This window comes from Lampris incognitus, chromosome 14 (assembly GCF_029633865.1).
Source record: "Lampris incognitus isolate fLamInc1 chromosome 14, fLamInc1.hap2, whole genome shotgun sequence".
Taxonomy (NCBI): Eukaryota; Metazoa; Chordata; class Actinopteri; order Lampriformes; family Lampridae; genus Lampris; species Lampris incognitus.
Window position 1 is genome coordinate 16,015,869 of NC_079224.1, and position 26,281 is coordinate 16,042,149.

The following is a 26,281-nucleotide window of genomic DNA, read 5'->3' on the forward strand; positions in this document are numbered from 1 at the left end:
ACACCTAGGGACAATTTAGTATAGCCGATTCACCTGACCTACATATCTTTGGACTGTAGGGGGAAACCGGAGCACCCGGAGAAAAACCATGCAGACATGGGGAGAACATGCAAACTCCACACAAAGGATGACCTGGGACGACCCCCAAGGTTGAACTACCCCGGGGCTCGAACCCAGGAGCTTCTTGCTGTGAGGCGACTGCGCTAACCACAGCGCCACCTCAATCTATTTAGTGAAAGTAAAATGTGAAAAGTAAAAGGTAGTTTTGAGCCTTTTGGAACTTAAATTTTTTATGAACATCAGCAGATAGCTTTAAAATGCTATTCCTTAAGCGTGAGATGAAATTCAGTAATGTCATATCACAGATTAAATTGCACAGTTAACAGAGTATTTGGTGAGCTTATAGACATAGTCATAGTATTAATATTACCTGCTCATAGCAATATGACTCTACCCAGGATTGGGCTGAGGTGAATGTAAGCTCTATTTCAAAGGGAAAAACCTACCTAAAAATGCAATAATAGATTGTGCTACCTAGAAAAATCTCAAAGGTTTTACACGTAATGTGCATGTCTTTTCAACGTGTGTGTGTAATATAAATCAAAGAAACACCTGAATTGTAAAGGACTAAGTGACCAAAAATAACTTATGTCTTTTGGTCAATTACCCCACTCTTCCAAGCCGTCCTAGTCGCTGCTCCACCCCCTCTGCCGATCCAGGGAGGGCTGCAGACTACCACATGCCTCCTCCGATACATGTGGAGTTGCCAGCCGCTTCTTTTTCAACTGACAGTGAGGAGTTTCGCCAGGTCGATGTAGCACACGGGAGGATCACACTATTCCCCCCAGTTCCCCCTCCCCCCTGAACAGGTGCCCAGACCGACCAGAGGAGGCGCTAGTGCAGCAACCAGGACACATACCCACATCCGGCTTCCCACCCACAGACACAGCCAATTGTGTCTGTGGGATGCCCAACCAAGCTGGAGATAACACGGGGATTCAAATCGGCGATCCCAAGATGGAACTACTTGTTTGACTACAAGTTACATCTGAGCTGGTTGGTTTACCTGATGTTTAACTGTAATACCCCATGCCTGGGGTGATCTTAGTCTCAAAGCAAAACTACATTAGTTTTCTAGTTAGTACCAAGGTATAGGTCCTGCTGATGGGAACCTCTGTCCTCCATCGAAGTAATCATGCGGACAGATAGTTGGATAGATAGTGGGAACTAAATGTATTCTTTTATTGGTTGGTGGAACAAGAAGTGATACTGATGAGCTGTGTACTTCGCAAAAGTGAAACTGTTTAGATTTTGGAAATAGGTGGTTCACTCACATTAGTAGGCAGAGGTCAGGTCCCTGTATTGGATCACGAGCCCTTAAAGTGCAGCCTAGAAAATAGAAATAGAAAACACTGCAAAAATTCAGAAGGCACTTTCTTACAGGGCTCCAGTGGGCACATTTACAGAATGATTTTTTTTTCTTTCAGTTTTTTGAAACAAAAATTGAGGGCATTGCATCCCAAAATCAAGAAAATGTCTAGTGTGATACGTTTCATAAAGTGGCAGGCCAAAAAATAAAAATAAAAGCAAAATTAAAATAAAAAGAAAAGGAAAATTAAAATAAAAATTCCAGAGCTCTCAAGCTCATCTATGCAACAATAAGATTGTTGTTCCTAGTTTGTGTTGGGAGCAATTAGAGTGTGACACGGACCACAAGTAATGCTTGCTAGAGTTGTATATAATGGCAAAACAGTTATGTAATAAAGTCAAAAGTAAGCAAGTTCAAGTGCTTTAACCGTCCATTCTGTATAGTTTAGAAAGAACATAACAGAATGAAACAATCTATCAGGGATGGGAAACATAATCCAGAGAGGGCCGGTGTGGGTGCAGGTCTTTGTTCCAACCAAGCAGTTACACACCTCATTCTATTAGTCAACCAATATCAACCAATAAATCATTTTTTTAATCAATTAATCAACACATAAATTTGTACATAAAATTCCTCAACACAGCATGAAAAGGGGGAACATTACTAGACACAAACATATGACTGCACTTGTCCATCTAGCAAGCTTGAGCAAGATTCTGAATGCATCATTATATGCTACCTGTAGCTTTTTCATTTTTGCTTTACGATAATTGCACCACAAGTGGGCAGTATAGAGTGGAGTAAAGTAGGCCGTAAAAAGAGCAGTTTTAACATCATCTGTACACATATGAAATTTGCGTGCTAGCATATTGGCTTGTGCATACAGTTTGCAACACTGGCGCTGCACATCATCATCATCACATAAATCATTCCTGATGATGTGACCCAAACATCTTACTTTGTTCACCACATTTAGCGTTTGGTTTAGGGCTTGGTCTGCCATGAAGAATTAACGAAATTCTTTGCTTCTGATCTTCCTTGGTTTTAGCAACCATGACAACACTCTTTTTAGAGTTAAATTTAATGTCATGCTGCACACCATAACTTGAGCAGACTGAGCAGTTGCCGTAAGCCAGCACTACAAGGAGACAGGACAGCTAAGTCATCGGTGTACATCAGATGGTTAATAAGACTACTCCCCTCCATACAGCCAGGCTTACACCCTTAACTTTTTAGAAAGATCATCCATATACAAAATATAGAGAACAGATGACAGTATTCCACCTTGTCGGACCCCACTGGTCACAAGGAAGGGTGCAGATATACTCTTACCCCATCTAACTTGCATGGTTTGATATGAATACCAAAAGTGCAAGATCCTTATCAAATAAGAGGGGACACCTTACTCTTGTAGTTTAACAAACAATGCACCATGATTAACTCTGTCAAATGCTTTTGACGCATCCAGAAAACACAAATACTGTAGTGTTATGTCATCTATCAACTTCCTTCAGTGTATATATGCACAAATCTGTGCCGTGTTTTATCTTTAAAACCAAATGATGGTCAGTAGTTGATGTCTTCTCGAAGCCTATCCAAGATAATTCATTCTAATACTTTGGAAAGTATGCTAGCCAGAGCAACTGGCCTATAATTTTCCATGCCGGATATTTTACCAGTTTTGTCTTTGATTACTGGCAGTAGTAAGACACACAACATACAGTCAGGTAGGATGCCATGCATTAACAATCCAGAAAAACACATAGCAAGTAACACTGAGATTCTGTGGCTAGCATGCTTAAGATGTCCTGTTGTTATTTGGTCAAGGCCACATGCTTTGTTCACTGACAATTCCTCAATGGCATAGCACACTTCATCAGGTCTAATAACCACATCATAATTTTTAGAGACATCACCAACATTAAATTCATCACTCTTTACACAATTAAAAATATCTCTATAGTGTTTTCTCCACAATTCCGCAATACTTTCAGGCCAAGTAATCCCATCAATGATGGATGTCAAGGACATCTTGCTATTATTAATAACCTTAACTTCTTTCCAGAAGTCATAGACATTATTCTGCTGAAGCTTTTTGGCCTTGGAGTTTTCCCTCATGGTCTGCTCATTTCTTTTAATAAAACATACAGCATATTTAAGTCTAGCATTAGTGTGTTTCTTGTGTTCACACTCTGGGCCATGCCTAGCTTTTCCTGACAAGACCGTTTTAAAAAGCTTCTTTGGCCTCTACATGTAGTTCAGCTACATATTCATTCCATCCTGGCCTGACATTATGTTGTTTAGCTCTTTTTTGACAGAATGATTTATTGCCATTATTTAGACAACTCACAACCCCCCCCCTTCTCATCAATTGTATCCGGTAGATTACCCCACTCTTCCGAGCTGTCCTGGTCACTGCCCCATCCCCTCTGCTGATCCAGGGAGGGATGCATACCACCACATGCCTCCTCCGATACATGTGGAGTCACCAGTCGCTTCTTTTCACCTGACAGTGAGGAGTTTCGCCAGGGGGATGTAGCGTGTGGGAGGATCACGCTATTTCCCCCAGTTCCCCCTTGAACAGGCACCCGACCGGCCAGAGGAGGCGCTAGTGCAATGATCAGGACACATACCCTCATCTGGCTTCCCACCTGCAGACACGGCCAATTGTGTCTGTAGGGACGCCCAACCAAGCCAGAGTTAACACGGGGATTCGAACCTATGACAATTCACAATTTTATCATACATTAAACATAGATCACACGTGTGGTTTTGGTTTTTACAGTTAATGGTACCACACAGAATAACATCAAATGGTATATCAATATTACTTAGGCTCTTATCAGTCAGTGAATTACAATGCTTTAAGTCTGCTTCTGTAAGCCTAGACCAATCTACTTTCCCACTTTGTTCAGTGTTAACATAACTGGTCAACTCAGGTAGATGCTCCACATTTAATATCATAGACACAGGTATGTGATCTGTTGTGGCCAGACCATACGAGATCTCCATGTTCTCTAAACATTCATGAGCATCGGCTGTACATATACAGTGATCCAGCCAGGATGTTGTACGCTATGCTTCACTGGTGTAAGTGTAGCTATCTACTGGCAGCAGCACTTTACTAGAACGAACCAACTTGCAATCTTGACAAAATTGGATTAAGTGTTGACCAAATAAGGAATTATTATCTGAGATATCAGCATTCATGTCTCCAACAACAAATATACACGTTTATGCACTTTCTTTAATAAATCAACTAATAAAAGCGAGCCTATTAAGGTATTCATCCTCATTTTGGCAACATTCATAAGGAGTGTAAACATTTGAAATTATAAAGACATTCCTATTATGTACAACTTTGATTGCTATGCACCAGTCCAGCGCTAATCTAATCACACTGATCCGTGGATCATATTTCTTGTGCCAGAGAATGGCCACTCCCCCAGGTATTCTGCCATGCACTATCCCCATGCTTAGGTCTGCTGTTGACTCCTCTGCCCCATGGAAATCATTATTAACAAAATTAAGTTTATCTAGCTTGTTTAGCTAATAACATCTCTTGTATAAATAAGCTATCAGCGTTCTCCAGGAGCTTGTCTATATCAATATGTTGCGCTTTGTCCCCTGCGCTCTGACCAAGGCCACGCAAGTTATATGACACAACTCTCATGAATCACAAACATATCTACATTGCATCAGATGCCCCAGCCTCAGGTACATGCATATTCCTTGCTGCAATAGTCTAGTTCCAACCTGATTCTATTAGTCAAACAATAGTCTTTGCTAAGGACCTTGATTTGTAGACTCAGGTGTGTAATTGCTTGGTTGGCACAAAAACCTGCACCCACACCAGCCCTTTCTGGATCATGTTGCCCATCCCTGATTTCTTTATTTGAACACATGTATTCCCTTGTTGATTTTTTTTTCAAATCACAAAAATCATTCCCATTTTACCGCATGTCAGTTTTCTCTTTGGTTTGACCACTAGACGATAATGAAGTGCAGCTTCCTACATGTGACTTGCGTTTGAGTTCCACATTTTGCAATGCCTTTCATCTGGCTTGATATATTGCTACATACACAGCCAGCTGGGCTAAGTTGGCACACCAAAACACCAACTTTGAGTAGCTCAGGGCAGCTAAATCATTGCCCCGATATGAGATTCAGATGGTGTGACGGAGCAGTCACTGACTGCCGCGCTCCCTTCCATTCTCACCAAGCAGTAAACCTCACTATTATCCTTCTTTCCTTCTCCGTTTCTCAGTAGTTCTATTTTCATTTACATTCACACAAAAATCTTATTCGCATATCATTTGTTGCAGTGCGTATTTGTCTCACCGTCCCCCATCAATGAGTTTGGTTGGCAAGTCAGGGGCGCAACATTTTCCTCTGTTAAATAGTACATTCGTGCATGCTTTCATGGACACATGACTTGCATGTTCCTTGTTCGTAATATTCTTTTTTGTTGCAAATAACTTGGTTTGTGTTATGGTTTTACATAACCGGAAGACTCGACTTAGCTGATGAATATACAGAGACTGAACTTTGACTGGATGAGATGACTTTATTAACGATAACCTGTGCTGCATACACAATACACTGAACATGTGGCCGGACCAAGCACACACAGAGTTACTCCACCCCCACATCATCAACTTCCGTATTAGTATCAGTACGTGGCACTATATACTACATCCTCCTTTCGCAACATGAAAGTTACAATTCAACATTGCTATAATGAAGATCTGTTTAGGATTGACCTTTGGGACTCATTACTGTTATTGTCTAACTCACACATTTGCTTCAACACAAGAAAAAAAACTTTCTGCTCAAATAGTACAGATGATCTATTACTCTTCTGTGACTGTTTTGGGAATGTCAAACATGACAATGGCTAATCAGTGTCTGAGAGCATAATATTGTGTCTTCTCCTTGCAAAGAACAGAAAATATTTCAAATATTCTAACATGTCAAATCACATTTGTTTCCTGAACAATTTTTTTTCTTTTTCTTTTTTAATGAGCATAGTTGGAGTGCGACTCTCACCACCGGCTCATCAGAAAGTCTTTGTATCTCTAAGGTGGTCAAATAACTCGACCACTCCTGGTTTGAGCTGGCCTTGATGAGGATGAGAGCTTGATGTCAACACTCACTGCTGTACCTGTGTCGAGTGTGTTGTTTTGCTTGTCATCTGTTAAGTCTATTTCTGAATTCATCTGAGTGCTGGTGCTTCAGATGGTGTCTGTTGCGTCTGCAGTGCTGTCCTGAAGATGTCACTATGTCATAGGACTGTGGTTCATCTCTCTGTGCGGTGACCACAGCTGGACGCCAACCTTGTGCTGTCGCCATGTGAACAGTACTACCTGGGTACAGTTCTGGAAGCCACTTTGCTCCTCTGTTGAAGTACTGCTGCTGTCTTTTCTGTAGATTTTGGAGAGTTGAGTGTACATCTTTGGGCACTGCTGGATGGAGAACTGTGATGGAGCTCAGTAGAGTGCTTCTGAGGACTCTGCCCATGACCATTTGTGCTGGGGAGTACTCCATCCCTGTTACAGGTGTGTTCTTCAAGGTGAGAAGTGCGGGATGGGGGTCTGTGTTTGCATGTTGTGCTTTCTTCAGCATGACTTTCTGATTTTCATTGTTCTCTCAGTTAGTCTATTTGACTGTGCATAACCTGGACTGGAGTGAATAAGTTTTATGCCTCATGATGTTGCAAAGTTTCTCATTTTCTGACTTGCAAATGTAACATGGTCACACACTATCTTCGTTGGTATTCCTTTTATAGAGAAGACCAATTTCATCTTGCTGATCACAGTGTGTAATGTCTTGTCCTTTATGTTCAGTACCTCTGGATATTTTGAGAGGTAGTCTACTATCAAGAGAAATGAATGGCCTTCTATTTCAAAGATGTTAGTCCCAACTTTGAGCCAAGGAAGCTCAGGGATGTCATGTGAGATCAGTGGCTCCTTCTGGTTTCTGAGCTGGAACTGCTGGCACGTACCACAAGTCTCAATCATTTGTTCCATGTCTCTTGTCATTCTTGGCCAGTACCAGTGCTTTCTGGCCAGTGCTTTAGTCCGCTGCATCCCTTGATGAGCTATGTGTAGCTTCTGTAGCATTTCTGTTCTCATTGTGCTTGGGAGGATTATCCTGTCTCCAGAAAAAATGATCCCTTCTCTCACAGTCACTATGTGTCTGATAGGCTTGTATAATGTCAGTCTTGAGCCTGCCTGCTCCATGTGTCGGGGCCAACCATCTCTGTGTATGACTTGTAACAGTTGCAGTGTTTTATCTTTCTTTGTTTCACCCTTGAGCTGCTCTAGAGTCTCAGTACTCACGGCATCTGTGGGCTCCAAAGCATAGACAGCTTTCTCGTCCATGACGTCATCTACTGCCATGTGCTGTTCTTGTATGACAGCTCATGAGAATGTGTCTGCGATCAGTAGATCTTTACCTGGTGTTTAGGTGACATTTAAGTCATATTGTTGCAGCTCAAGCAGCATTCTCTGCAGTCTGGAAGGAGCTATTCCAAGTTGTTTCTCAGGATGCTTTCCAATGGTTTGGGGTCTGACTGAACATTCACCCTCACCCCATACACATACTGGTGTAATTTTTTGACAGAGTTCCTTCTCAATATGTCCAGTTCTTTTCGGTCTCTGTCAGTGCCCTTGATGCATAGACTATTGGGTGACCCTCTTGTAAGAGACATACCCCCAGGCCATCTTTAGACAACGTCAGCCTGTATTATGACCTCTTTCTTTGGATCGAAGAACCTGAGCACAGGAGCAGTTATGAGGATATGTTTCAGTTTGTTGACTGCATCATCATGTTATGTTGCCACTGCCACATATTTTACTTCCGTAGCAGCTGTCTTAGCGGAGCTGTTATGATGGTCTCGCCAGGGATATACTGCGCTAGGTATTCGATCATGCCAAGCATTCCTTGTACTCCTGTTTTGTCAGTAGGTGGCAGCATCTCAGCAATGGCCTTAACTTTTGCTTCATCTGGCTTAACACTCTCTGCAGTGACAATGTGGCCCATGTAGTTTACACTGCTCACCTTATACTGTATTTTCCCTTTGTTGAATTTCACATTGGCCTCTTTTGCTCTGGCCATCACCTTCTGTATTATCCCATCGTGTTCTTTCTCTGTAGATGCAGCGATAATCATGTCATCAGTTATGATGTGAACTCCTTGGACATCTCTGAATGTTTCACAGTTGCGTTGCTGGAAGACTTCACTCACTGACTTTATTCCAAATGGTAGGTGTTTGAACCAATATCTCCCCCATGGTGTGTTAAATGTGCACAGTAGTGATGACTCCTTGTCTAGCTTTACTTGCCAGTAGTTATCCTTTTCGTCGAGCACTATGAATATTTTCTTATCAGCAAGTTTGCTCAAAACTTCATCAGTTGTAGGAATTGAGTAATGCTGTCTTAGTATTGCTTTGTTCAAATTACTGGGGTCCAAGCACACCCATAACTTCTTTTTGTCCTTCTTTTCAGTGACTACACGGCTATTCACCAACGGTGTTGGTTCAGTTACCTGTGCAATCTCTTGTAACAGATCATCCAGAGTGGCTTTGAGTCTGTCCATTACTGCCAGTGGTATTTTTCTGCAGCCATGTATGACTGGTGTAGCCTTGGGGTCCTCTCCAGAGAACTCCCCAAGACCTTCAAAGACAGTGGGTGCTATCAGCTGCTCTTTTATTGTTGGATGTTTCACATGCGGTATTCTATTGATATGTTGCTGCTAAACAAATGCAAATCAACAGCTCCGATGGCGACGGGCGCGGCCAGACATCGGCACACAAAAGAGCCACTCATATCTATGGCTCTGTTAGCGACGGGCGTTGGTAAACATCGGGACACAAAAGAGCCACTCATATCTATGGCTCTGTTAGCGACGGGCGTTGGTAAACATCGGGACACAAAAGAGCCATGGACATCTATAGCTCTGACAACGACTCCAAGAGGATAAATTCTGAGTCTCACCACCAGCCAGTCAGACTAGCTTGGTCTAGTCAGAAAGGCAAGAACTGAAGAAGCCTCTTGGATGAGAGGCGAAACGTCTTCACGGATATATACCAAGTCCAGTTGCACTTGATTCAACTCCTTTGGATAACGTTTACTGTAAAGCGACTTCGAGTGTTAGAAAAGCGCTATATAAGTTTGATTTATTATTATTATTATTATTATTATCAGTATTATTTTTATTATCTTCAGACGGTGGCTCACCTTTTCGTTGTCTGTACGCGGTACGCGCTAGCTTAGCTTTTAGCTAGTAGAAAACTCCGTTGTCTCGCGGCTCAACTGCGGCAAAATGACGAACTGGGCCGACTTCTGACACCGTGTTGTGGTTCTACATGACCGACAGAACGAGATGACTTTATTAACGACAACCGTACCGCACACACAAACCCACACGGGACGGATCAGACACAGAGTTGCTCCACCTCCGCATCATCAACTTCCGTATTAGCATCAGTGCGCGGCACTACATGCTACAGTTTGTTTCAAGGAAAATGTTTATAAAAATAGATAAGCCTTGTGTAAACTACTAATAAGACACGTTAGCCCCTAGCTAACGGGTCTGACCCTTTAGCCGAGCGGTTAGCGATGTCGCCTTGTGGTGCTGTACACCCCGTATCGAATCCCGCACCGGGCAAGAAAATAACCGGTTACATTGGTGGCAGCGGTGGGATCCGGAAGTGTGCAGATCCTCAGAAGTCTCTTCGGAGCGCGGGAATAACAAAGCGCGAGGGCGCGCTTCCGGGGAGGGTGACGACTGTAAACTAGTAATAAGACACGTTAGCCCCTAGCTAACGGGTATGACCCTTTAGCCGAGCGGTTAACGATGTCGCTTTGTGGTACATTACACTTCGTATCGAATCCCGCACCGGGCAAAAAAATAACCGGTTTCACTTGTTTAAATATATTTGGGTTTAAGAACCTGTATGTGCTTTATTTGGTAGGAAATGTGTTGATTGTATTTTTTATGTAATCATTAAACCTAGTGGGAGAGGCTACTGTTTGAGCTAGTGGTGTGTAAAAACGAGGCATACTCCAAGTTAACAGTTAAGGGGCTTTAGTGTCAAACTGTAAGTATCAACAATGCAGATGAACGGTCGCACGCAGGAGACTGCGTGCCTTACGTAACATCGACTACAGCTAACATCCACTGGGTGGTGCTATAATACTACCCGTAACATCTCCCTTTCCTTTAAGTAAACAAAACACTTCTTGAAATACCAGCTTGTGAACTTCACTCAAGACATGGTTATATCTAGATCTCAAAAACAATTAAACAGCCTGTCTAAACACTGAACATTAGAACCAGCCCATGTGAGGCCGTATCTGACGGCCATATCGAGAGAGAGCAGGGGAATTGGGTGACGATGGGACAGCAGAGGTGTCCAAAGTCTGTGGTGGGCCCGAAGCCCGTGGACTGCTGTAGAGCCTGCTGGGAGAGGGTCATTTCACTCTGTGGCTGAGGCCCACTGCATTCAGATGAAGGCCCCTCTGCGCCAGCCTTAGGGTTTTGTGATGGCCTTGTCTCTGGCATGCGTAGATCGACTCGATTGCAACGATACAAGGAGCCCTTGATCTCTACCAGATATGACTGTGGGGGCACTTTCTGCAGACACACTCCCCGTTGCCAGATGCCAGTCATGTCCCCTGGTAGTGGCTTCATCCGAACTGCTTCTCCCACTGCAAGCTCAGGTAGGTGCTTAGCAGTCCTGTCGTAGATGAGTTTCGAGATTTGTCTCCTGTGCTGCAGTTTATCTACAACATCCGTAACAACGTGTGGCTAAAGAAGTGCATCAACCACTGGCAGAGCTGACTTCAAACGCCGTGACATCAGTCGTTGGGCAGGATTGCTGTCCATACCCTCTGTTGGGGTGTTTCTCCATTGTAAGATCGCCTTCCAGGCATCCTCACCATCCCGTAGTGCTTTCTCGCACAGGTTCTTTGCGATTTTGACCGCTGCTTCTGCCTTCCCGTTGACCTAAATGATGCGAGGGCATGTTAAGTGCAGTTAGTGTTTGTTTGCAATGGGAGGATCATTAATAATAACACATCTTCAAAGCTGAAATACTCCCCATTATGCAACGCTCACCACTTGCGTTTTTGCCCTTGTTCAATTTCAACTTAACGGGTCAAGCAAAGCTGTTTCTAAGAAAACCCCTTGTAACACTGCACAAATAATGCAAGTGTTTTTGCACATAAGACTGCGTGTGACCCAACTTTGAACTCCTTGAACCCCCACCGCCACCTCCCAACAGCCAGTTGTCACCTCCCTGGACATTGTCCTTGAATCACACGTCTCGGGCGGGGGGTGGGGGGTGGTATAAGCAGGTTTTGCTCAGTCAGGGGCAGTTGGTAAGTGGTGCACTGTCTGGTCACCACAGCACAGATAATTTTAACCTCTGATGCTTTCAGATCCCCAAAAGTTCAAGTGCACAGGGAAAGTTTCAAGTGTTGCATGTCGTGTGAAAATATCTTGAATGTAGTATTTGTTGAAAGTACATCTTGATGCCCAATTTGGACATGCATTTTTTTTTCTCTAAGACTGCAGCTTTTCATTCTGATCTCATGTGTTAGAAATGTCATTTACCAGCAAATAAGGTGGAAAGATGTAAAATGAAATATAATACCTCTTAGAAAGTGATGGGGGTGGGGGGTGGGGGTTACAATACTTGCTGTGAGGCAAAAGTGCATTAGGGCTGCATCGTGCTGTCAGCAAGTACACAAAACCGTCCAGCTAATCCCTATTAGGCCAAGACTACTCAAATCTGATTATGAGGCTGCTGGCAAATTAGAAATAGCGCTAGCCATCTGTGGCATGGCTATGGAGTGAGAGAAATTTACCAGTATCCTTTGACCTATAAAAGTCATGTTCCTTAACATTCACTCCCATCCTTCACCCGGTCAAACATTCTCTGCCTTTGTCATTTACACACCTAATCAGTTTCTTTCTCTTTTACCTCAGGTAACAACAGGAAGCGGACATTATTGTCTGATATAGGAACCACCTTTCAAACAAATCTTTTTTTCCTACTTTAGACATTAGTTTGGTTATTATCAACAGAAAAAACCCCACTGAATGAATGTATTTGTAGTATTGCATTTCCAAATAAAATGCAGCATCTATTTGTTTTCAGTAAATCTCATAGACACTTTAAAAAAGAGCACTTTTAGCACTTTATTTATTTTCAGCTGTTTCTTTTCGTGTGTGGTTTACTTGCAAAATGTTAGATACCTTCTCTTGATATGCTGATTAACTGTGAGCAAAGATTAAGCAAATTGGCCATGATGTTGCATGTCCCAAAATAGCCACTTGAATGCCGCTGAGAGGCTTTTACCAACGCTAGGCAAAGAACTGGATGCACTCTTTCTGCTGTGTTGGCCATCAAAATTCAGGGAAAATGTGATATATGGTGAGAGCCATTATTATATTTCCATTTACACGTGTTTGTTGCCGATCTAAAATTCTCTTTGGTACGTCAAGGATGTTAGATCTAGTTAGTTAGAGCTAACTACTCACTGCTGCTGACATACTTTAACTGCGTGTATCCCATGTAGGTTTATGTAAAGTCTGAATTGACGTCAAATAATTTTGCTTGCGTGAGGAATTTCCAATATTTGGTCTTGTGTTGTTTATAGTGAAACATTATGCATTTCACTATTCATACTGTCTCTATGACAATTATATAGCAGAAAGAAATGTTTCGTGTATCAGATTTATATGTCTTAAACAATGCCAGGCTGTGCTGTTGCTCTGACAGAAATAATACATACAAATTGTACTCCGTCCCGCTGTGGCTCTAACTGTGGCATATCATGTAACTATACCGCAAATCATAACTATATGTTACAAATAAAATGATATTAAAACTTTATGCATAGCAGTAAGAAAGAAAATGCATTATTGTGGCTTTATTATCTATGTCTTAAACATGGTGGCATAAAACTTGGGAGAATGTCTCAATTGCCAATAGGCCTCACCTTGTTATCACTTTGTTACTGAGAAACCTTGACATATAGGTAGTGTGAATTTAACAATTCACAAAACCACTGGTTTGCCACTTGGTCTTTGTTGATGGAAGTAATACCATATTAGCATGCCCCAACTAAAAAAATCAAATAAAAGTAGTCTTAGTTAAAATAAATATGTCAATGAGCATTTTACATTTTGGTAAGCTTTTTAGTGCTAATGTTATTGATTCAATTCTAGCATGTGCTATCAATAACAAAATACACTGGTTGTTTACTTTGTTCATTAAATGTCATCATAGCAAAATGTAGTGTTGTTGTACCTTATAGTTCATCCAGGTGCAATATATTTGTGTTCACTAAACATTTTATTGCATTATTGCATTTATTTAATTGTTTTTGATACAGCCATAAATATAAAAAGATGGTCATTTGTTATCTTCATAAGCAAATAGAATTCACAGTCACTTCATTCATTCAGTGAAAACAACAAATACAGAAAAACATCTTGAAACAATAATTCTAAAAGTACCACCATCCTGGATCCACACCTAATAACTGAAAACGACTTGCACCAAAGGAAGCAGAGTAAAATTTTGTTTTGCTGCCTTACGATTGCAAATCCTTTTCCACAAACCGTGTACTACTCAAGACATGGAACAAGCATAGGTGGTTATTAATATCCTTAAAGCTATGACGCAATATAATAATAATAATAATAATAATAATAATGAACTTTATTCATATCGCACTTTTCTTAACAAAAATGAGAATAAGACCAAATGACATGAGCACAGAGGAGGTACCACTACATAAGACCAAATAAATAGGAATAAATGTAAAAACAGTATAAATGAAAACAAATGTCAAACATTTCCAAAAGCTTTCACAAAGAGAAAACTTTTAGAAGAGATCTAAAAGACGCTAGAGACTTATTGTGTCTAAGTTCAGTAGGCAGAGAGTTCCATAGTGTGGGATCTCTAACAGCAAAAGCCAAGTCATTCTTTGGGACAAACCATGACCTGGGAATAACCAGCAGGGCTCCATCTGTGATTCAGAATGGTCGAGAGGGTGCATACCAGGTCAATAAATCAGAGATGTATTTAGCAGCAAGACCATTTAAGGCCTTAAAAGTGAGCAATACATTTTTAAAATCAATTCGAAATCTAACAGGGAGCCAGTGTAGGGAGGCAAGAACAAGAATGATGTGATCATGCCTCTTTGTCCCGATAGTGAGTTGAGCAGTGGCCTTTTGTACCAACTGGAGATGGTAGAGGGAGCCCTGGCTGATACCCGTGTAAAGTGCATTGCAATAATCAACCCAAGAATAGATAAAAACATGTACAACTTTTTGTAGAGCTACAATTGATAAAAATTACCTAATTTTAAGCTTATCTTGAGCTGGAAGAAACACGACTGAGCAACATTTTTGACTTGATTATCAAAACAGAGGTTAGCATTGAATTTTACTCCTAGATTCCTAGCAGCCTACTTAATACTATTTGACAGACCACCAAGATTAGTACCACAAGGGCTGATGGAATTTGGGGGACTGAACAGAATGTCCTCAGACTTATCATAATTAAATTTAAGAAGATTTTGGGACATCCAGAATTTACTATCAGAGAGGCAAGCTGTGAGATTTGCTAGGCTGCTAGGATCTGTGGGGTTTAGTGGCATGTATAATAACTGAGTGTCATCAGCATAAAAATGGTAAAACACATCATGATTTTGAATAACCTTGCCAAGAGGCAGAATGTATATAGAAAAACAGAAGGGGGCCAAGAATTGAGCCTTGAGGGACACCACAACTCAAATGAGCCATCGAGGAAGTAGAGTTATCCAGAATGGAAGAAAAAGTTCTGCTGGAGAGGTATGAGCATAATAAACTAAGAGCCGAGCCCTTGATGCCTACCCAAGTCTCCAAGCGATGTAAGAGGATACTGTGATCAACTGTGTCAAAAGCAGCACTTTAGTCTTAAAAGAACTAAAATCAAGCAGTGATCTCTGTCTGTAGTCATCAGTAGGTCATTAGTAACCTTAACAAGAGCTGGATTGGTACTTTGTAGAGCTCTAAAACCAGTCTGGAAACTGTTAAAGCACTATTAGTATTCATGAAATATATCAGTTGAGATTAAATTACTTTCTCCAGAACCTTAGATAAAAAACCCAATTTGGAGAGTGGTCTGTAGTTGCTTAAGAATGACATGGGATCCAAATTAGGTTTCTTTAGCAATGGGTGAACAATGGCATGCTTGAAACTGTCTGGAAATATTAGGGATGCACTACATGACTGACAATTTTTTTTTCACAGAGATCTGCATGACTGCCACATAACAAATAGAATGCCGCTTGCCCTCTACAGCTAGGCTGGTATGAAAAATTTTGAAGACTCGAGACTAGTGTTACATCCAGCCAGTATCATAATGCATTGCTTATTAGAGTGCAGCGCTTCAATACAAAGGGTCAGCATAAAATCTCCAGAAACTAAGCATTACAAATATGATTCTATTCTATCATCTGTTAAAATTAATCTAAAAGTTAAATTCAAAACTTGATAAGTTTAAAACTTATCATGTCTTTAAGCTACCTAACAGGGAACCACAAACATTATCATCATCATCTCTCTCTGCTTGTTCTATAGACACCCCAGACAACATGAGCCATACATCCCTCCAAGAGCCACCAGCCCAAAGGGTGTCTTCTGGGAGTGTGCAGACGTTGGCCTCTAGACCTTTACAATTGCCCTCTGACCCCTCAGCCTCGAAACGAGTATGCTTCTACAAAAGCGGGGACTACAAATTCAGTGGGCATCGGATGGTCATCAATGCCCGCACCTTCAAGACGTTCGATGCCCTGCTAGATGCTCTGTCCAAGAAAGTGCCTCTGCCATTTGGCGTACGGACCATCACCACTCCTCGCGGTACTCAATTTGTTAAAGGTCTAGAGGATTTACAGGATGGGGGATCATATGTGTGTTCTGACCAGAAACGGGTGAAGCCTCTAAACCTGGATGCAGTTTATCGACGGCAGGTGCCTTGGAATAACGCCAGGCCTGTCAGCGCAGGGCGACGGGGACGTAATGTACTCCCATTTGGTCAGTTTGGCAGAAGGAATGAAGCCAATAACAGGCCGGCAAAGATCACCGACAGGGCGGTGGTGCGGACACCCAAGAGGCTTGCGGTCATCAAGAACAGGGATCCTACCATTAAGCACACGATTGTATTACAAAGAAGAACGGCACCAACGTTTGATGCTTTGCTTGATTACCTCTCCCAAATCCTGCAGTTCCCTGTCCTCAAACTTTATTCTACAGATGGCAGAAGAGTAAGTAGATCTATTAGCTGAAAAGAAAGTACATGTTTTGTATGTTTTGTGGTAAAAGGAGCCAGTAAATATAACTCACATCTCCTTCCTTTTTGAATTTTCCCTATCTAGATTTACCTTTAAGGTCTCTTAAAGTTTAATGTCAACTTGTTATTTTGGGATGCCAATGCATCACCAGTTTTGCCCCTTTATATATTTTTTCAAGACTGGTAAAGAGTATGTAGGGTAAAAACAAGGATTGGCATGTCTGGTTCTCAATCCCACAAATTGGATATTGTATTTAGATGCAAGGCTGAGAATAGCTATTGGCAAGTGCGTGCGCATGCACACACGCTTGCACACACACACCCACACACACACACACACACACACACACACACACACATACACACACGCACACACACAATGTGTGTGTACACACACGCAAGAGTAAACCTCTTTCAAGTGAAATTTATCCTTAAACCCAGTGTTAAGTCCAAATTTGACGTATTTACCCACACTATTCGGGAGGAAATAAATCCTGTTAAAATTGTAATATGAGACTAGTTTTGTATTTCTTAGAGTAAATAACATTTTGTTGCTTCTTCTAGTGGCTCTGGTCTTCTTTTGGACTGTTGATGTGATTGTGAGCTCTGCATACGGATTTTGTTCATATATATATATGAACAAAACTTCTCACATATTGATGTTGCGATACATTGTTCTATACTATCTGAAAACGTTTTGCTACTTAGCCACTTTACTTTTCACAAGTCCTTCCGGATGTTTTTCTCTTTACAAGTAGTTTTCCCCGTGCCCTAGTTCTCAATGTGGACACCTGTAAAGGGAACAAATCAAATGACCAAATCATGAATCACATATCTTGCAGTCCATCAACAGATTCTTGGTTGTGACAATGAATAAGTAGATGGCATTGTGCGATCTTTGGTTGAGCATTAACACTGAAGTCTATTTTTCGCACTGGCACTTACAGTGACCCTGATTAACACACTGAATACGACCTTGGTAATCATGCTTGTTACTCACACAGTGCCCACAAAGCCCTATTAAACCACATTACATCAGCGCTCTGATTAACTTGCACACAATTACAGTAATTGCACATGTAAACTGCATTTTGGGGTGCATTTTCACTTGATTTCTCAAATGAAAATTCAACCTAAATGCATTCACTTGAGTTGCAGAATCAAGGATTTTACCCAGTCACCTTAGAGCAACTTTCCAACAAATGCCAAGAGTTGCTATCAATGTCGCTACCCCCTAGTGGTTTGTCATCCCATAATCGCTTCATCCATCTGTCCTTCAATGGCAGCAAACACACCTTCTGTTAAAGCTCACGAGTGTCGACTGAACCTTAAGAACTGTCTTGTCATCTCTGATCTATGAACATATTTGACAGGGATAGTATGAACTCAAAGTACAATTTTATTTATCACATATTCGACAACCATTTCCTTTCTGTAGCTATTAATAATTTATTATTTGTTTAGTTTGAGTTTATTGCACATATCAAGAATATAAACTACATTTACAACACTTGTTACTTGAGCACAGATATACATAAATAAAACTCTTGTTGCTCTTTGTTTAGTATAATTTCAGATAAGTGCACCCATGAGACAAATTCAGTGTTTTGTTTTGTTTTGTTTTTTTGCCTGTGTCATGAAATTGTTTCACTGTAACTCAACTATTCTCACAAATTGATTTTAACATTTGAGATAAGAATCTACATTTTCTCTCCTATTTCAGATTGATGGTCTTCTTGGGCTGATCTTGTGCTCTGGAGTCATTGTAGCAGCTGGCAATGAACCCTTCAAATTAGGAAACAACAATTTTCAGAAAACAGGCCACGTGGCACAGTCAGTCCACTCAGACAATGTGGAGCCATCCAGATTACAGCCTCGAGCTTGTAAGTGTCAATTCATCAGTGCTTTGTATAAATTGCTATATATGGTCCATTATGGCTGGGTAGTTCATTAAGTAAATTACAAATATAAAATGATGAAAACCGAATTATTCTGTGATAAAGTAGAAAATGGTGCTACCTCATTTACACAGAATTGGTGACAAATATTGAAGACAATATTTTATTTTCTTATATGTCATATATTGTACCCTGATGTCCAGAAGACCCTCCTTACTAATGTCAATGCCATCCTTTCAGGTTATGTATGTGTACATTTGTGTGACAATACAATTAAAAACCTAAATTTCACCCCTATTTTAGGCTGTGATTAATAATTGTAAATCATCATCATTTCAGACCAAACTGATGCAAAATTCAAAGATGGAACTTAATGCTATTCCGTTTTGTTTAGCATTCCAACGTAAAGTGTATGTATAGAAATTTAAAGGATTTCAACAGCAATCTGAAACTGAATGATGCTTTTCAAATTTTCCTTAATCAAAAACCTCTCTCTCTCTTTCTCTCTCTCTCTCTCTCTCTCTCTCTCTCTCTCTCTCTCTCTGCTTTTGTGAAACACCCCAACGCCAAACATCTTCACCTTAAGATAAAAATAAATCTCTCTCAAGTGGAAGAGGGTCAAGAAATTATTCCTTATCCTCAGAGAGATACATTGTCAATCAGATCAACAAATCTTTAAATGGAAGCATAAGCAGCCATCACAATGGATTTTTTGAAACAGAAGCCAATGCACATCATGCATCCATAGATATGGAGAATATTGAAACTGTCAGCTCAGCGGACAGACACGGGACTTGTATTGCACCGCAAGATGAGGACATTGAGAAGTCCTTTTGTATCAACCAAGATGGCAGCATGACAGTAGAGATGAAGGTGCGACTGACCATCAAGGAGGAGGAGATGCTCCACTGGACTACAACGGTCAGCCGCACCAGCCTTAACCAGAGGATGAGTTATGCCTCCAAGTCTGGGTCACGCAACAGCTCACCTGACTCAAACAATGGCACGGTCAAAAACAGCTCCGATGTCAGCGAAGATGAATCCAAAGAGGAGAACCATCCCAATTTAACTGCGAAGGGTGGTGGCTTCACTGATGAGGGAGAGTACAGGAACTGCAGTCCCACAGCCACAGGGAAACCTAAATCAAATCTGAAACGTACTCCTACACCAGGTCCCAGGCACATCAAGAAGAAGGCATCTGTTGACAGCATTAAGACGATGACTGAACGTGGGATCCAAGAACGCACACTTGGCCAGTACTCCTATACAGAGAGGACAGCAGGGAGTGAGATGACTGAGGAGTACTGTGTGGTGAGACAAAGCAACAGCAGTAAAAGACCAGTCCCAAAGCCACGGAAAACAGCATCAGCAGGGAAAAGCAACAAAGGATCCCAGTCCTCCATTAAGTCAACAGGGGTAGCAGAAGTCCTTCAGATACAAAATAATGGAACGGAGATCACAGAGACTGTGATGCATATTTATGAGAGACAGGGCTGCTATGACAACTATTTTGCAAACAATGAATACAGCATAGAGGACATACCTGGACAATATTCTTTTCCGTTTCCACCAAGTAAACCAGCCTCAACTGAATCAGCACCCCATTCATCTAGCAATGACTGTGACATAGACTTTTCCTGCCAGTCATCCACTAGCAACTCACTGCACAGACGGAGAGAGGAAATCTTGTCTTTGTCTTCAGATCCAATATCTCCAACACATGAGATTAGCTACAACTTTTCCTCTCTGAACGACTACGAGGCCCGGACTGCAGAGAACCCTGGCGCTCAATCTCCAACTAGGCAGACAGAGTCAGTCAAAAAAGAAAAGAAAGTTCGAGGAGGGAAGACAAAAAAGGTGATAAAACCTACCGGGAAGCATAAGAGTTCACCTTCAACAAGTAGCTCGGATACTAAAAAGGATAGTGTGGCAAACCCCTCAAATAGTACCACACATTCATCTGCTGACAAGGTCAGCAATGCCACCCTAGGGAGGAAGAGTGGGAGTTCCTCAGACAATGACAAAAAGGGCCAGAAGGCCAGGGGATCAGAAAAGTTTCAACTGAAAAAGAAAGTGGATGGGGATGACACAACACCCAGCAAGAAACATGGAGTATTGCTTAACAGTGAAAATGTAAAAGGGAAGTCATCTAAAAACCAAATGAGGATTACTCAGGGAGCTCCATGGGATAATGGTCATAACGTGAATAAGCTTGAGACAGAGACAGCACGACTTCCAATGAGGAAAAACGTGTTAGATATTTTACAACGCAAACAGCACTCTCTACCAAGTAGAAAGGTGATTGCTAAGCAAAAATCCATGACCGAGAAAAGAACTACATTGCCAAAACCAACTTTGGAGTTGAGTGAGAGTGTTTCAATGCCAGTTCTCAATCCTATGTCCTCTGATATCCATCAGTATGTAGAGAATTGGTTGCAGAAAATCAGCTCAGATTCAGTGCCATACATGGATCAGCACGCAACAGAGCAGGAAGCAGAAGCAGAGGAATCAGAGCCTCAGCAAAAGGTTGTGTTTCAGATAGGTGGTGATTCTGAATCTGAGAGTAAAAGTGATTGGCAGGATAATGCAGAGGAACATTATCTATCACAAGATGTCACAAAATCTATGTCCTGTCTATCAGTCCCTGTGTACCATGAGGTGCCAACCACGAGTGCTCGAAACATTGGACAGAAAGCAAAGGGTTTGTGTGTTTCTATGCCCAGCGTCAGAGTAGACCCTGTTGAGGAGGACAGCACACTGAGAACACACAAATCTGCTGAAAATATTGGTCTGGATGAGAGGGAATCGTTGTCTTCCACATCAAATCTCTTAAACCCCCAAACAAAAATAAAACCCGTTCTGCAGCAGCTTTGTTCCTCAATCCAATGCATCAGAAGGGCCTCTGATCCCAAACAAGAATCCAATCTTGAGAAGTCCAGAAGCCTTCCAGATTTCTCATCTCAAGTGGCCTCAGTGTTTGGCTCACCCTCCAAAACATTCCTGTCCTTCTTGTCATTGGTGACTTTGCGCGAAAGCTTAACAGGTTCAGTGGTGGAAAACAGCTATGGTTCAGAGGCCATGCTAGTTGTGGAGTCTTTGCAGAAAATCTCTGTTATTGAGGATGAAGAGGAGCAGAGGGCAAGTCTGACAGATCTGCAAAACAGAACGTCTTCCCAGCTAAGAGAACGCTGGCAAGACTTCCAGGTAATGAGAGAAAGACTTGAAAGTGAGCCTTTATCTCCCAAATTCTCAGAGCAAGAATTTGCACTGGAAGTCGTCTCAGAAGGAGGTGACACATTTGATGATCAACACATCGATGAGCTCATGGAGGAGCTCAATATACCACAAGATCTTAGAGAAGAAATTTCATCAACATTTCAACAAAAAAAAAGCTTCTACCCTGATGTAGAAGAGAGTACATTTGTGGAAAAGGAAAGACACCAGTCTGACTCAGAGGAAGAACTGGAACAGTTTGTAAAAGATCATGATAATCAAAATGAAACATCATCAGAACCCAGTTCTATCTGCATCACTGAGACTATTGCTGGCTCCACCATCTTGGCCAAGTCAGAATCCGATCCAGATCAGGGAGCAGATCCAGATGTGAAAGAATCTGAACATGGCAATACAGAGATAGAGGAGAAAGTCGAGCCATCAAAAGAGTTGGAGAATGATTGTGAGATGGGTCATGAAGCTGATGTCTGCAGTTCAACTAAATCTGTTACGGGAGATGAGGAAAACGTGAAAGAGGAGGAAGGAGTAAATGGCGAGTATATAGAAGACAGAGAGAGGGAGTGGGAAGAATTTGAAAAGGAGGGGAAAATAGAGGAGCTGGTGGGAGACAGCATAGAAGAGAGGCAGGGGGAAGGGGAGGTAGAAGGGAGAGAGGAGGAGTTTGACAAAGGAGAAGAGGAGGGGACTGAAGAGAAAGGAAGGGATGTGAGAGGTGATGAGATGGTGGTTAGCAAGGAGGAGGTGGAAACTGAGGAGGAAGAGAAAGAAAAAGGTGGCGAAAGGGCAGAGGAGGAAATGGAAGGGGGCTTAGCAGATGGCGTAGACAAAAAGGAGAGATGGGAGGAATATGTTGAGGGAAGCGATGAGGAATGGGGGAGGAAAGAGGCTGGTGAGGAAACAGATGAGGAGGAGCAGGAATGGGAGGAACAGGTAAGGGGGGAAAATGTTGAAGGAGAGGAGGAAGACGAAGAAGTTATTGATTTGAAGGATGAGGAAGAACTGGGAGAAGGGGGAGGAGGTCTTGAGGTCAATGAAGAGGAACCTAGTCTCATTGAGGAGATAGATGAAGAGGAGGAGGGTGAGGAAGAAGAAGGTGAGAGAGGTGAGGATGATGAAGGAGGGGAAAAAGTTACTGAGTGCAAGGATGAGGAAGACGAAGTGGAGGAAGTTACTGAGGAGAAATATGATGAGGAGGAGGAAGACGGGGATGTGCTTGAGAAGGAGGATGAGGAAGAGAAAGTAGAGGAGGAGGAGGACAATGTTGAGGGAGAGGATGAGGAAGACAAAGTGGAAGAAGAGGATATCGAGGAGGAAGAAGAGGTTATTGAGGAGGAAGAAGAGATTATAGAGGGGGAAGACAAGGAAGAGGAGGAGGAAAATGGGCCTGAGAATGAGAAGATTGAGGAGAGGGAGACAGAGGAGGGCAAAATGGTCCATGACGGCATGTCAGAAGAAAAAACAGAGTGGGAGGAAGAGGAGGAGGGGATGGAAGAGAGGGAGATCAAAGATGACCAGGAGGAAGGACAAAAAAGGGGAGACGAGAGGAAAGACGATAATGTAAATGAGGCAGAAACAGGGGATGAGTTCGAAGAGAGAGAAGAGGCCCTGAAAAAGGAGGAAGGCAGAGAGGAGGAAGAGGCAATGGGAGGAGAGAGAGATGAGTGGAGTAATAAGGTAGATATCGAAGCAGAGCAGCAGGTAGAGGTTGTACGGCTGAATGAAGAATGGCGGGAGGGAGAAGAAGAAGAAGAGGAGGAGGAAGAAGAAAAAGAGCAAAATGAGGACTTAGATGAGCAGAATGAATGGATGGAAGAAGAAGGAGAGCCGCAGGAGAAGGAGGACAAAGAGGATGAGAGATATTGGAGTGAACCTGACGATGATGCAGACAGCACTGACAATGGTGGAGGACTGTTAGAGCAAGGTGAAGTCTGGGCCAACCCTGAGGAGAAGGCAAATACAGATGCAAAGAAAGCAGAGAAGGAGTTAGAAGTGTTAGACAAATCTTCATCTGATTGTCACTGTGATGATGACAAGGGTCAGGGAACGGACACTGAAAATGACTTCAGAACCGATGATGGAGAGGAGGAAGAGGAGAGACAAAGCAGCAGCCATCCTCACCCGGTGGAAATATCACAAGAACTACTGGACTTTATCAACTCTGCTCTACAAGCCTCCTCTCTGATATTCACATATGATGCTCGTGGTAATATGCGGATAGAGCCGGATAATGCTCAGGTGGTACAAACAAAACAAATTATCATTCCCAAAAGTAAAGAGGATCGTTTATATGGCCTAAAGCGACTTCCAAGCCCCAGCACATCAGATTTATCGGATTACCGGCCAGAGACCTCGGGGAGTGGCGGATACAAGTCTCATGACTCCATAGACATTACCACAGAGAGTGGAGAGGAGCTTTTAAATAACCTCTCTCCAGACGACGGGAATTCAAGACATTTTACCAATATGCCCAATGGGAATACAACTTTAGAACGCACTAATTCAAAACCGTCCCTTAAAAGTAAGACAAAACACTTTAAAAGTGGTGGGAGTTTCTCCTCTTACGACTCAGGGACTAAAGTCTACAGAGAAGATCTGTCTTATTTCAGTGGTGCAAGCTCATTAAAGGGAGACGCAGAGCTGGCGACAGAGCCTGCCCAGTGCACTTCTTTCCCCTCGGAGGCAGACTCAGATGGCGTTTTGATTGATCAAGGTAGGTGGCTCCTCAAAGAGAACCACCTAATCCGGAAATCCCCCCCTCTCCCGATTGGAATGTATGGTAATTTAGACAGTACATCCATCGACACAGCTCAGGAAAATGCCAGTGTAGATTCTCCCCCACATTACTTAAACCAACACAACCCCCTCACAGTCATATCCTCATCAGAGCTTGAGGAGATGGCTAAGCCTCAAACTCCCAAGTGTACCTACTATAATATACCACATGGAAGTGACTCAGATCCCTTTTTGGATGATGTCAGTGTGAAAAGCAGGAAAAAGGGCAGTAATGGCAGCAATTGCAGCAATAGGAAAGGTTTCAAGGTATCACCCACTATTGATACTTCCAAAACGTGGGCAAGGAAAAATAGCAGTCTTTCCTCATTTGCATCAGTGGAGTTTAAGCTTCCAGATAGCAAAGTGCATCCAGAAGGGGAGACCTCAGCCATGACAAGGGCAAGAAGGTCCTCTAGTGTGGCGGGCAGTGCACTGCAATCACAAGACTCTCTGGACACACTCCGTGTCAGGTGTGGCCAGTACTGTCCCATTCTTTAAATTAAGGCACCACAATTGTTTTTCATAGAAATAAACAAGAACACAGTGTCATCGATATGTAGCACCACTCTTATTGAGTCTACATGAGTAAATATTTGGTGAATTTACATTTAAGTAGGCTTGGTCGGTGTGTCCACTGGAGACCTGTGAAAAGGTCTTTCCTGTATTCTTGTATTGTTTTATATGGAAAGGTCACACTTGGAGCACTCTCAACCCAATGCAGGGACCTGAGCTTTTTTTAGAGCCTAGCGCCATGAGGGCTCCTCCTTTTTCCAAAGTTGAAACAATTCCAGTTTTTGCTGACACGTATGGCTCATTGATATCACATCAAGTTCCACTAATCAATAAGAATAAAGGAGGGGCAGCACCAGAGAGGAAATCAATGCTAGGACTGCAGAGCGGAGAAACAAAAACAAACAAAAATGAATCAATAAATCATGCTGATAACAGAAACGAATTGACATTTTATGTGTATTATCACAACATGAATAAATAGAAAGCAGGAAAATTACTTCTTTTGTCATGAAGCTTATCTATAGCAACAACTAATGAGCATCTCCTCTCAGCATTCAGCACCTGCTTTTCACCCAGCTCTGTCCTATAAGCCCACCTCCATTTCAACCATAGCAGTCAACCAGTGGACACACGGCCTTATCCTGTTTGTTCAGTTGCCATGAGGATTATTAATATAAGGCCATATTTCACTATCATATTTCATATTTCAGGCCCGTAGAGATATATTTGAGAGAGACTTTTTTTCAGGGGGCATTGTTCACTTTCACACTGTACTTGAAATTCCTCATTGAACACATTTTAACTTTGGAGTCCTACTATCTATCTACCCCATAAAGACGGACTAGTTAATTGTATGTGAATGAATAAGTTATTTTTTCTAGGTCTGTGAGTTGTTTCACATCTACAAAGATAAAAATATTGACTCTTTCACATTGTTGTATAACAGTCTAGTAGATAATCATGGACAAAAAAAGCTTTTCCATCAAATTTGGGCTGCTGCTGTATTGTATTTTTGCAACCCCTCCAGACTTGGATGTGTGGTGAATTAAGAGAGTTGTGCCTCTTTTTTATGCTGCTATACAGTCTAAAGTGTGTAAGTACTGAAGACGGTAATGGCAATTATTTCCTGATGTCTATGAAGTA

General features: G+C 42.0%; 1 protein-coding gene across 1 annotated transcript; it reads left to right on the forward strand.

The window, feature by feature from the left end:
- Positions 1 to 16,026: 16,026 nt before the first annotated feature.
- LOC130124343 (oxygen-regulated protein 1) lies at positions 16,027 to 25,123 on the forward strand. The gene is made up of 3 exons (XM_056293799.1): positions 16,027 to 16,695; positions 18,445 to 18,604; positions 19,206 to 25,123. The coding sequence occupies exons 1-3, from the start codon at positions 16,027 to 16,029 to the stop codon at positions 25,121 to 25,123; spliced, it is 6,747 nt and encodes a 2,248-aa protein (XP_056149774.1).
- Positions 25,124 to 26,281: the final 1,158 nt, after the last annotated feature.

Coding starts and splice junctions, on each gene's coding strand:
- LOC130124343 (XM_056293799.1), top strand. CDS start 16,027: ATGAGCCATACATCCCTCCAAGAGCCACCAGCCCAAAGGGTGTCTTCT. Junction 16,696..18,444: donor ATTCTACAGATGGCAGAAGA/GTAAGTAGATCT, acceptor CTCCTATTTCAG/ATTGATGGTCTTCTTGGGCT. Junction 18,605..19,205: donor CAGATTACAGCCTCGAGCTT/GTAAGTGTCAAT, acceptor CTTCACCTTAAG/ATAAAAATAAATCTCTCTCA.